Source organism: Hippocampus comes, unplaced genomic scaffold (assembly GCF_001891065.2).
Source record: "Hippocampus comes isolate QL1 unplaced genomic scaffold, H_comes_QL1_v1.1 scaffold2, whole genome shotgun sequence".
Classification (NCBI taxonomy): domain Eukaryota; kingdom Metazoa; phylum Chordata; class Actinopteri; order Syngnathiformes; family Syngnathidae; genus Hippocampus; species Hippocampus comes.
Window position 1 is genome coordinate 1,013,915 of NW_017805139.1, and position 13,410 is coordinate 1,027,324.

Below are 13,410 nucleotides of genomic sequence, written 5' to 3' on the forward strand. Positions count from 1 at the left end.
ACCTTTCAAAGACCTTAGTCACGTTATCATCAAATTCTGCTAAGAAATGTTTAAAATATATGAAAGGGCTTCTGCATGGCGACCCAAGCCCATGGCTACAATACAGATTTCAAATCTGTGATTTGAATACAATATTGACATGTATCCCACATTTTCTCCACTTGCTAATGATGTTCTTTAAAGCGAACCCTGACGCATCCATCCAGCTCATCTCAGATTGACTTAAGGTCGACACGGAAGCAATTTCAGAAGCTTCCCCCCCCAAACTATGATTACCACAATACACAGTTAAATTGCCTTCCACAGAAAGTCGAAGTGAACAATTTACCGCTTATTGCTCGCACTGTGAAGAAAAGACCAATTTACGACTATGAGTTGACCGCTCTCACAGCACTATTGAGTTGGTGTTCCAACTCGTTCTTTCATTTCTTTGTGGCAGAAATGCTCTATTTAAACGGTTGCCAACTTTGAACGAAATGATGAAGACAACTGAACAGGCAATTGAACAAAATAAGCTTAACTAATGGTCAGACCGGAGGAGTACTCCGGATCTTCATTTGTATAGTTTGTATGTCATCCCTGTGCTGAGATTAACTCAATGTTAAGTTGCTCATCGTAGTGAATGTGGGTGCGAATGCTTGATGGTTTATACGTTCCTGTGACTGGCTGGCGACTAGTAGTCCAAGGTGTGTAGCGCCTCTCGCCAAAGTCAACTGAGATCGGATAGAAAATGGAGAGATGGATATTAACTAATGACGATTTTCGGAGATGTGCCCTTTTTCATGTTCCTGTCACACAAGTGTAAAAAGAAGTGAGCCAGTGTTTAAAAAAAAATCTAAATCCAACCATTGGAGTTTTACTGCTTTCAGTTCAATGAGCTTCAATTCTCAAGTCTTTTTCTCACACAGCCCTTGTTGAGGCCGGTCCTGTTTTTGTGATAAAGATGAAGAGTGGGGAAAAAAAGGTCTTGCACAATACATTTCAGTCTCACATGATGTCATGCACGCTATGACAGCAATTACATTCCCAAGGTTATGTGATTTTAGAGGCACATTTTTACAAATTCAAATGTTGTGTTTGTAGGATATTATAAAAATTCCTCCAAATCATTGTTATTATGAAAATATATCATAAATATCTAGACTTTGACAGCAGTATGTAGACTTTTAGAATCCCAGGTTTATACTGCCACACAAAGCGTACATGATGTGAGGTGGCTTGAACTTTACAGGTAGAATCAGAATTTGCTCCAGCAGCAAAGCCAAATGCTCCGAGTGATTCTTATTAGCATATGAATCATTAGTTATGGTGCTGGAGGCATGAGGCAGGCAGCCACTATACACAAAGCTTGTGGCCCACAAAGCCATGATTACAGAGCGCAGTAAAGTTTCCGATTGTGCTTGCTGTCAGGGACAAATATGCAAACCTTTCTTTGGCTCCAGCGCCTTGTTCTCTGCATGAACAACATGAAGTAAACATTCACTGAACACATTGTGTCCAAGGTCACAGAATTATAAAAACCAAAGTGTGACTGCCCACGTGAGTGCAGTTCACTTTCAACGGTCAAATGATTCAGGCTACAACATGGCAAAGCCGACAAAATGTGAAATGCGTTCGTCATGAAAGCCATCTTCTTACGGTTCTATACATTAATAGATGGAATGCTGTAGTTTTAAACTTTCCCACCAAACACCATTATATAAAAAAAAATGAATGTGAGAAGAATTTGAGTCCATGCGGGAACAGAAACGTGTTGCATAAGCTGGCGCGCACTAGGGTTTACCAAGCTTTTTGAAACCAAGAGCTCCTTCTTGGATACTAATTAATGCAAAGGCAACCAGTGTGTTACACGCTTCTGAAATAAATTCACTGAAATTCCCTGAGACTACGTTGTTCCATCCATCCATCCAACTTCAATACGGCTTATCATCACAAGAGTTGCTGGTGTGCAACAGACGATTCAAGCTGTCTTCAGGCAACGCCATGGACTGGTTGTCAGACACTCGATAGGCACATAGATCATCTGCTCTGTTTTTAGAGTTTTCACTTATGTTGATAATTTATCACAACAGTTATCAAACAATGTAGGCTAATTAACTCTTTCATTCCAGTGAAAATAGCTGGGATTGAATGAGTTAATTATCCATCTGCAACTCTTTATTTCCATACATTTATGTAGGTGGGGATGGGGATTATTACATGAAGTTATTTTCCATTTTAGTTCTGTTTCGTACTTCAGAGTGATTTTCTTTTTCCATGCAATAATGTCAATGATTTCATCATTAAAATACAGAGTTGAATTTGTGTATTTCCTGTTTAAATACATGGATGAGAAGCAAACAGCAGCATTGCTCCTCCCCATTGTGGCAATAATGCACACATTGCTCCAGAGGAGACTGCTGTTTGTGTTTCTATCGCCAATATTGTTATTATGGTTTATCACACCTGTACTGCACATGTGAACAATGTTCAACAGTCTGTCTAACAGTGGTGGGCATTTTGTCAGTAATGAGCGAAGGTCTGTCAATTCACTGACAGACGGCCATTTTGTTGACGAATGACAGGAAAAAAACGGATGGACGATGCACAGACGGAAGTGGATTTTCATCCGTCACTGGAATTGTCACTGACCGGGTCAGTACCGACCAATCTTCTCCGTCTGTTACTGACAAGACTCTCATTTCACTAACGGCTGAGGGAAGCGTGACATTTGTCTCATGTGTGTTTGCGGGGACTAATATACACCGCAGTTGCTTCGAGCGGACTGCATTGACAACTGGCCTGTGCCTCGGTCTTCGCTCCTCTGTTGACATGCTAGCACCTTCCGACAGAAATTCCATCGAGGGGGGAAGAGGTGGAAATGTTTGAACGTACATCATAAGCCAGCGAGAACGGTCACGTCGGCAGGAGTAGTTGCAGCTGTATGAAGCCATCAACATGCAGAGGTCTACCCTTCAAACACACCAGTGAGCATCTGATGTCAATTCAACACCAATATGACATCGACTGATTGATTTTTTTTGAACCTTTATTTTGTCACTAACCAAAGGTAATTAAACGGCCCAGCAAAAATAACAGTCTCCTTTATTTTTGACGGAGACACATAACATAAATGCTACTGTCTGCATGTCAGAATTATCCCTAGAAATGTCCACTTTATGCTTTATGCTTCAAATGGTATCAAATTAAAGTCAAACATCAACACTTTTATACTTCACAGCTTTGCAGACGCGCCGGGGGTCGTGTTACCTTCAGGTAGTTGCCATGACAACAGACATCTACAATCTTTGTTTGACTTTACTTGCATATAAATCTTTCTGGTTATGGTTTTCAGACATATAGAGAGAGATTGCTGGAGAGAGACGAGAATGATATGTCGTGTGATGGACTTTTTGTCACATTTTGCGTTATGGTAGTTGGAGGACCTCAAAAAGCAGGGAGGCAGGGAGGAGCAGGGTGGAGTGACCAATACAGTATGTATTTAACAAAAGAACAAACAGGAGTACATGAGAAAAATAACTTAAGTACTCGAACAAATTCCTGAAAAATCACAAGAAACCAAAGTAGCAAAAAAAAAAAAAAAAAAAACCATGACAGAAAACAAAACATGACAGGAGCACACAGACACTCACAATGATCCAACAAACACTGACAGAACCCAGGGAACTAAATACAAGCAAAGTGACGATGCAACCAGAAACACCTGGACAAGACACAAAGGTTTGAGGGAGCTGAGTGGTTAAACACAGGGGACACGGATGATGAGAACAGGTGCAGGCAAAAAGGTCACATGAGGGAACAAAACCAAATGTAATCTAAACAAAAACATAACACTTTTATTATGTTGGATTGACCTATCATGATTTCCCGACGACAAAACATACCTGATTAAAAACCTCAACAGCGAGATTTACATAAAAACTAATTTGTACATATATTGGCCACTTTGTTACGTGCTGGGGAGAGGCAAAGGATTACATAATATGTCGGTCACGGGATGTCGCTCCATGGCCGGACTTGTTGTCCTGCCGTCTATTGCCAGCAATGGCAGGAGACGGTCGCCAAACAAAATGATGGGGGTGGCATTGCAGAGATGGCTGCATTTATGGCACTGGTTCCCTATGCTCAAGAAACGCACCTCTCCATGCTTATTATTGCTCAACTATTACAAAATTTATTCTCGTAAACCTAATTTTTTGCACTGTTTCCATCCAAGCTGGATTTGCCCCTTCCAACGAACTTTGTTTCACACTTTGTATTTTGTAATCCAGTATTAACTTATTATTTATTTTATTTATATCATATTAATAAAATGTTAGACCTTTACTTATTTTTGGTCCATCCTCTTTGGCTAACTTGTTTGAATCATGATGCTGTTTTGTTATTTTGTAAAATATATTGAAACATTTATCACCACAAACACACACACTAAAATACCGAAAAAGTCGTTTCTGTTGAGTACTGGAATCAATTCCCAAGCACCAGGAATCGGAACCGAAACAACTCAAATGTGGAAGAGAGCCATCACCAGGATTATGCATTATGTATGTCAATGATAGTTGGTGCAAAAAATAGACAGTCGACAACCACTGCTCTCCAGAGTTGGGAGATGACGGTTAGATGCAGACCCATATTCTTAAATCATGAGTCATTTATGTGCCACCCCTTGTTAATGCTGTCATTGCTATGGGTCAGTTGCACAAAGCAATTAGCAGCCGACAGAGTTCATATCCTGATGCTGCGCACATTATAGCTGGGAATTTCAATCATGCTGATTTAAAATCACCCCACTTTTCATCATATTAAATGTGCAAAAAGGAGGACATCTACAAATGTACACCGGAGAAAGCCTATGGAATCACGCCAAAGGGCTATTCGATCATCCAACCACACCTGGATTTGTCAGACTACATGTACCACTTTCTTTCTTTCTTTCTTTCGTTCGTTCGTTCGTTCGTTCGTTCTTTCTTTCTTTCTTTCTTTCTTTCTTTCTTTCTTTCTTTCTTTCTTTCTTTCTTTCTTTCTTTCTTTCTTTCTTTCTTTCTTTCTTTCTTTCTTTCTTTCTTTCTTTCTGTGAGAGGCAAAGTGCACTGGTACCAGCATATGTGACATGGACACTGTCAGGGCGGGGAGAATACGGAAAAGAAGGCAAGCGGCGGCAGTTTGGGCAAGTGTGTGGAGCAGGTGTGCTCAGTTACCAGCGTGACTGCCAACTGTTTGCTGCTGAAATGGGATGGAATGAAGCCACAGTTGAATAAGCAAGCAATACGACGTCCCGTTTATTCGTCTGTGTTTCACCGCTGTGGTTGAAGTCACTGGATTGACAGTTGAGTTACGTTCCCCGTTGAACAATCCAAATATAACTGCAGTGGGTTCGCCCGCCCTTCACTACGGTTCGAAGTAGAGGACACTGATGACACATGATAAAGGTAGCACTGTGCAAACCTCGCACGTACAGATTTTAATCTCATGTGGACACAGAAAAATCCCCCAAAATCTGTATGACGATAGAGTTCACCAGCAAAGTTGACTGAGTTCCTTAATTTTTTGACCTGGGAACTCAGGATGGAGAAGAAAACAATGAGAAAGACTCAAGTGACATGTTTTTCTTTGCTAAACTAATATCCTTGTGAGACTGTTTTATAATTTACATTATTATCCTGACAAGATGGTAAGAAATATTTTGTTAAAGCTCGATTTACTACAGAAGAGGTATTTAGAACATTGTCATATTTAAGTATGCCCTCAAAAGAGAGCTGCTATTATGTTTTTTGTTTTATTTTCTAGCTGCAGAATATGTTGAAAAAATATTGTCATTATAATAATGGCACATGCTGTACAGAATGGAGAATGCCAAAGATGTGCAATAAATTCATGTAGAATTGTATGCTTTGATGTAACTTTGACCAGTGAGATGCAATCTTAAATGCGCATTGCCATCCAACAAGAGAACAGTCTTTAGGGGCATTACTAACACTAAAGCACTTAATTGGAGAAGAATACATTCAGATTTTTACGCATGAAAAAAATTATTTAGTTCATTAGATAATAAAGATGACTTTTTTTAGGTACATTTTAAATTTCACAATAATATTGATATTGTAATATGCAAGACCCATATTGCATACTGCATGTGTTTCCAATATGGCATCTTTGACTATCATTTCAGTATCTCTCGGCCAGGCCAAATGTCCTTTTTTATAAAAATCTAAATATGGTCATGGCATGCTAAATACACACACACACACACACACACACACACACACACACACACACACACACACACACACACACACACACACACACACATGCACGCACATTGATCATCTTGTATTATGAGGCATCTTCAAAGTATTTTGATGACTTGCCAGCTGATAGAATACAAAGATACCACCAGAAATTAATTCTGTGTGGAGGAATACACACTATCCAAGGCTGACTTTGCCGGCCCAGAAGGCTTGGCCAAGTGTGTCTAATCCCGACATTGTTAACTATCCAGTGTTGACAACATGCACTGCAACACACCATCAGTTTATGAATCACTGCAGGATTACATCTATTCCGTTAGCGGATGGATACAGAGTGGCAGCATGGTGGATGGCGGGTGAGCACTCCTGGTTAGCACATCTGCCTCACAGTACAGAGGTCCAGAGTTCAAATCCGGGCTTCCTGTATTGAGTTTGCATGCTCTCCGCGTGCCTGCGTGGGTTTTCTCCGAGTATGCCGCCAGTAGGTTAATGGAACACTCTAAACTGTCCCTAGGTGTGGTCATGAGTGTGAATGGTTGTTTGTCTATGCCAGTAATGGATAATGGGTTGGTGGGTTTGGTGGATAGATGATGGATGGGGCCTTCAGTGAATATTTAGTGATCTAATGCAGTGTTTTTCAAACCCTGTGCCGCGGCACACCAGATACTGTCAGGTGTGCCGTGGGAAATTATACAATATGTATGCCTGTGCGGTCGATCGCCTGGAAGAGTAATCATGTAGTACTCTTCCATACCGGTAGGGAGCAGCAGCAGCTAGGAAACTGCCTTATGCTTCGAGACAAGCGAAGTTTCCGTCGCGAGGCAATACAATGAAAGGTATCTTTCATTTAGATTTACGTTCACCGGGGATGCAATGGCACCAGTGTTCCCTCGTAGCTGCGCAACTGCGCACTGGTTGCATACTCTCAGCACACAAGAAAACCTATCTAGCGCAGTGAACGCACTGCAAATGAATTAGATATGTAACTTTTTTTTCTGTATCAATTTGCTGTGTAATTCCGTGTCTCCAGCCAATCACACGATACGATGCAATGATGCTAAGCAGCCAATCACGAAAAGAACCGGCTGTCACACAGAAAAAAATCCGACCCTGAGCAAATTGAAGTTCTAATTGACTATATTTTACTGACCATTAAAACTAATGCACCAAATATTAGATTGATGTTGATTTGATTCCTATTCAATGTGTTATAATATTGCGTTCATTTTCAATGTTAAAAAAAAAAAACACTTATTGTAACATAACACTTAATTGTTAAAATAAGCTTTTTTTCACATTTTCAGGTAGTGGTGTGCCGCGGGATTTTTTTAATGAAAGAAATGATTGAAAAACACTGATCTAATGCACCATTTAATAACACCATAATGTCACAATATGCAAAAAAATATATATAAACAAAAAGACTTAAATAACAAAAAATAAAGAGATCCCACCAAGAACTTTGGGGAAGCCAGTAACTGCATAAATGTTTTGTTTGATTTTACTTGTCTTGAGTATGCGGCAATTGGAACCACAAGTACAGTACTGTATGTGCCCATCCTGTTTAACCTTGCATTTAAACCTTGGTGTTAATCGCTCAGGGTATTCATTAAGAGACAGCCAATTTGATGACTTGGTAAGGGAGGGAAAACGCTCCAACTTGTGTACTGTGCATCAGCATAGACCGTGTGTGAGCGTGATACTTTTTGAAATTCTTGCTGATCTTCAAGTGCAGAAAGAAGTTTGTTGTCCGTCATACCTTTACTTGAACCGTTTCCCAGCCTGCGCCTCAATCACATGTATTATTATGAAACTTCTGGGAAATGGCTCTGGGAGAGGCACCAAATGTCACAATGCTCTGAAATGACCCAGACGCATGGAAATCCAGAGTTGAAATGACTTTTTTGTCATAGGTGACGTGGCATGACTCCTTCTTGTGACTGGATCCAAGTCAGCTTTTAGATTGTTCAGAATTATTGACACCATTTTTATTGACATTTGTATACACAAGCAGAAACGTTCTCTTATTAGTGGTATGCATGCTCTCTTAGCAGTTTTTGGATTGATTGACTGACACAAAAAAATTATGTTACTTACCAGTTTACGCTGACACCATGTGCAAACACCACATAGCGCTACCAGCCAAAGGGCACATACTAGGAATGCCAAAGACACCAGGAATACACTGAGAGACACCGAACCTACGTGTGGAAGACAGAAGAAAGGGGGGGGGGGCACAAAAAAGACAACATTAGTTGAGGTTCCAGTGAAAACATCGTTGCTTTGCGTACTGGCTCTTGTGGTCTTTGTGCTGAATTGACAAACTGACAGAAGTGTGACTGATGTCCATATTAGATGAAAACAACGGCGCAATTGGGAATAAAGCCCAATGATGTTCTGGCCTGGTTTTCTTCTCTTATTCATCATCATCCGATAGTTGTTATCAGTAAGACCGAGAAGTGTTGAAAAGGAAGAGAACTGTTTCATGCTTGTGCTCTGTGTATAAATAGATGATGTGCACATGTCAGGAAGAGATCATATCAAGGGCCACAAGCCATGCAATTACTCGCTTCCGTTTTGCCTCTCAGCTACTCTATGTCATGGATCCTTTCAGCAACTTGGTTTCCGTCATGAAAGATGAAAACTTCTTTTCTGTAATTCTTTCAATTCGAGACACTGGCAAACAAGGAGCTGACAAGTGCCAAATTCTTTCCACTTGTAAAATTAATCAAACTACTGAATCATTCTTTTATCCCCTCCGAATCTCTTTTTTCTCATCCCGGTTGTGCATCAGGAAAACTCATGAATGTTTTAAGCCAAATAGAGACAGTGCATTTAGGCAAACATATTTTTCACAAAATTAAAGCTCAGCCTTCGCTCTTTTCTCACAAACCTTTCATCTCCACCCTTTACTTGCATGAAACATGCCCATGGTGGCGGGTGTACATGCACATAAGAAGCAGCTGGCATTTGAATGAGGAAACACTGAATTACTTCAAGCAACTTTAATTGTGCCTTACTTACACCATCTTAATTTAGATGAGTCACTTACCGGTACTTATGAAGAAGATAATGTTGTGTCATCGTCTTTGCCACAGAAATCCCAATCATATACACACACCCATACATTTTATTACATAATGTGGGTGGACCAGCGTTCCCTTTACATTTAAACGGTTGACTAGTAATAGTACAGGTTGCAGGTGACCAGTATGGATCCCAGCAAATCCCTATGGATTGTCAAAGTCATTTGGAAACATACATTGATATGTATAAACATTTCAAGTGTATTTGAGTGATTTGGTGGAAAGTCACAAGAAAAAGTAAGTTACAGTTTCAGCAACCTTTGACAAAAAGCATGCCGTCATAAGTTTGTGAAACCCTTCCATCCATCCATTTTCTGATCCGCTTATCCTCAAAAGAGTGGTGGGGTGTGCTGGAACCTATCGCAACTGTCTTCGGGCAGTAGGCGGGGGACACCCTGAACTGGTTGCTAGCCAATCGAAGAAATTTGTTCAAGCATTAAATAATTTTTTTTTTAGTATCATTAGTACTTAAGTATTATTAATGTTGTCAATTGCTCTCTCCAAGAGTTTTTCTTTTTACGTGGTGTATTTCCCTTTGATGAATCAGCCACATAATTTTCCTTCTTGCATTGCTGCTAATGGTGGGTTCACAAGAAATTTGACTTCCAGGCCTTGATCAGGGTTATATTCCATTTTTATTTCGGTTTTTTTTTTTTTAAATATATGCCTCTTGCAGTATTATACAACAGTGAATCCCATTGCAGCCTACAAGGTGTTTAAGATTAGTCTCATCATCTGATTGACTGTACATCCATCCATTTTTGAAAGCGCTTGTCCTCATTTGGGTCACAAATGGGCAGGAGTTTATCCCATCTGACTTTGGGTAACAGCTGCTGTATCCCCTGGACCAGTCAGCAGGCAACCGCAGGGCACACAATACCTTTGGATTACATGGAGAAAGCCATGAAAATTCCACATACTGTATATACCAGAGTCAAAATTCAAACCCTTAACCTCAGAACTGTGAGATAGGTGTGCTAACCACTAGTCCAGTGGCCTGCTGCCCTTATAATGCATGCACTAAATAAATTAAGAGCCTTTTGAATAGTTAATTGCGATATTGTGTATATATATATATATATATATATATATATATAAAATCGCGTGTGTGTGTGTGTGTGTGTGTGTGTGAGTGAATGCTGGCACATAATAATCAGTGTGCCATGGCTGTGAAATATTCATTGTGGATTACTTGAAGATGAAGCACCTGCTGCGTTGTGTTCGGTATCATACTGGTCCCTCCTGTGGCTTCAAGTGTAAACAAGAGGCTTTTGCAGTTAAGCTGCAACAGCTCAAATGCTCTCATTCACACTCACTGTGCCTTTTATAGCCACTACTGATGACAAATCACTAAAGATCATTCAGTTGATAATCTTTGAATGTGATGCAATGATTTTTCATTTGAAGCAGAAGTGCTGCATATTGTTTCCCCCCCACCCCGTGTGTTCTCTCATTGTTATTCTTGTCTCCCTGCTTGCAGCTACTGTTGTCTGGGCAATATTTTCATTTGTGGTAATGATTTATGAAACAAATGAACTCCTTACTTGAAAATAATAGTCTTGTCTCCCTCTCTGCCGTCACCAACGACATACTTGCGTTATTTGTTTCGAATTGTGTGGAAATTCACAGCTCACCTCAGATAGCGCTCGAGCACCACGGCCTGCGCCACGGAGAGCAAATGAGGAAACTGAGAGCAAGTGGGCCATGATATTTCTCCGTCTAAGTGGCACAGCAGTAATGATGGGCTAAAAATACAAACAGAATATCTGCAGTTTCTGTCTTTGCCAGAAATGACCACATCAATATTGATGTTTTGACAGAATCTAGTAACTTTGCCTGTGAACTCAGCATGGATCTGGCAAAGGTGAGTGCCCAGCAGGCTCAACTTCCATCCTCACCTGACCGTTAGATTTCTCCACACTGTCCTTCCTGATATCTGTCCATGCTTTTCCTCAATCTCCTTCTGACTGCTGTGCTCATGAGCTTGTGCTCGGTTCATTCAAACCGCTGTAGGAGTCTCGTGCAACTGATAGAATATGCACACTCAATCATACACAACCTCTCTTGCTATAGGTCAGCATAATGTGCAGGGGGATGAGCACAATGGGAGGTGACCCGTGTGTCATTCGCCAGGAGTGTTGAGGAGAAGGCATTTTAAGGATTACAGGCATTTTACTAGAATTCACTCTCATGGTATACACACTGGATGTGCAGGAGCTCCTGTGCCTTTCTTTGCAAACATCCATCCATCCATTTTCTGATCTGCTTTTTCCTCACAAAGGTCGCGGGGGGCGGGCGGGTGCTGGAGCCTCTCCCAGCTGTCTTCGGGCAGTAGGCAGGGGACACCCTGAACCGGTTGCCAGCCAATTGCAGGGCACACAGAGACGAACAACCTTCGGCTCTCACACTCACACCTAGGGACAATTTACAGTGTTCAATCAGCCTCCCATGCATGTTTTTGAAATGTGGGAGGAAATTGGAGTACCGGGAGAAAATCCACACAGGCACGGGAAGAACATGTAAACTCCACACAGGGAGGCCGGAGCTGGAATTGAACCCGGTACCTCTGCACTGTGAGGTCGACAGGCTAACCACTGGACCACCAAACAAACAAACAAAAAATAATCCATATTCTGCGGTAAGGAAGCTGGTGGTAGACTTTTTTTATTGGGAAAGCCTACATTAGGATTCATACGCCTTTTCAGTTTATTTCTTGATTTTTAATGCTACACAACTGCTTGTGGATGAAGCACCAATATACCCTCGTGTAGAGTAGAGTCGAGTAATACAGAGATTGAACATCTGGTTTTAACTCTACATATCTACTTTTTGAGTAGCATCTGGGTATTCCGTCTCCATCTCAGTCCGCAATGTTCTCATTTTATTTGAACGTGGCAGTTATATTAAGGTGTCATAATTGAAATTTCCTTGACAAACACACTATTTTTGAGGGCCAAACGTTTTTGGCACGGATTAAGAACATTTGTCGAAAGCAAGTGAAGTCACATCACCATAAAATTTCAGTTGAGCTAAATCGAAATTGGAGTCACAGAATCTTACTCACCGTGACATATAGAGTGAGTGATAATGAAATATTTTGTCACTTGTCAGCACCAAAAAGGACATTGATAACTCTAAAACCTAAATGAATACGCAAACATCTATGTCACTAAAATTGTTTCATTTTTAGAGTACCGTATGAAATATGCACACATTTAATATTGAGACGACTGCATGTTATTTTGGAATGTTTACAAGAGGGTTTCAGCTTATTTAACACCGTTACAGTGATGATAAACATACATTATAATCATTACTCTCCTCAATAGAAGCTCAAGTTAAATATGTGTTATATGATGCGTATCGCCTGACATATTTATTCCAACATAGCAATTTCCATTGAGTTGTAATCTTTCAAACATACGCAAGATGCATCAAGCAGATTTCTTATTTGTCCATTTTATGCATGTATGCTGGTCGTTATGCGAGTTATGAAAGGCACTTGAAACAGGTTCTGATCTGGTGCCGTTTGCCGGTCTCCAAGTTCCTGACACGTGTACCAAAGTTCAAACAACCAATAAAACATAAACAAGCAAGAAATTAGTAACAAAAAAGCAACAAGGAGCCCCTACAAACATGCTATTATCATATTAACTCTAAACTGAGAGTGGGAGCACAGCAGCCTTTCTTTGATTTACATATGAAATCACCCATCAGCTCACAACACTCCCCTGCCCCTCTTCCCTTGCCCGTCCTGCTTGTCACTCAGCTGCTGATTCCCGAGCAGTAGTGGGCACGTCAGTCCGTCAGTCATCATTCCGTTATTATTTGAGGCTAGCCCATTCTGTCCGTCGTTGTCGGCAACAGCCAATTTGCGTTGAGAACGTACAGCATGCAGTATAAGCGGACTTGAATTCATTTTTATTTTTAAATTTTTAACTGTGTTGGATAGCTCTCTGTCGCACAGACCGCAATGACATTGTGACACCTTGATTTTATTTCCCAAAGAACCATGCTGTGTGTGTGTGTGTGTGTGTGTGTGTGTGTGTGTGTGTGTGTGTGTGTGTGTGTGTGCG

At 40.7% G+C, this 13,410-nt stretch overlaps 1 protein-coding gene across 2 annotated transcripts in view; it reads right to left on the reverse strand.

Annotated features, from left to right (window-relative positions):
• Positions 1-13,410, reverse strand: part of syt7b (synaptotagmin VIIb) — a 101,427-nt gene that overhangs the window by 52,704 nt on the left and 35,313 nt on the right. For both annotated transcript variants that reach the window (XM_019867379.1, XM_019867378.1), the window contains exon 2: positions 8,346-8,449. In XM_019867379.1, the coding sequence (XP_019722938.1) occupies positions 8,346-8,449 (104 nt within the window). The remainder of the gene's footprint in view (positions 1-8,345; positions 8,450-13,410) is intronic.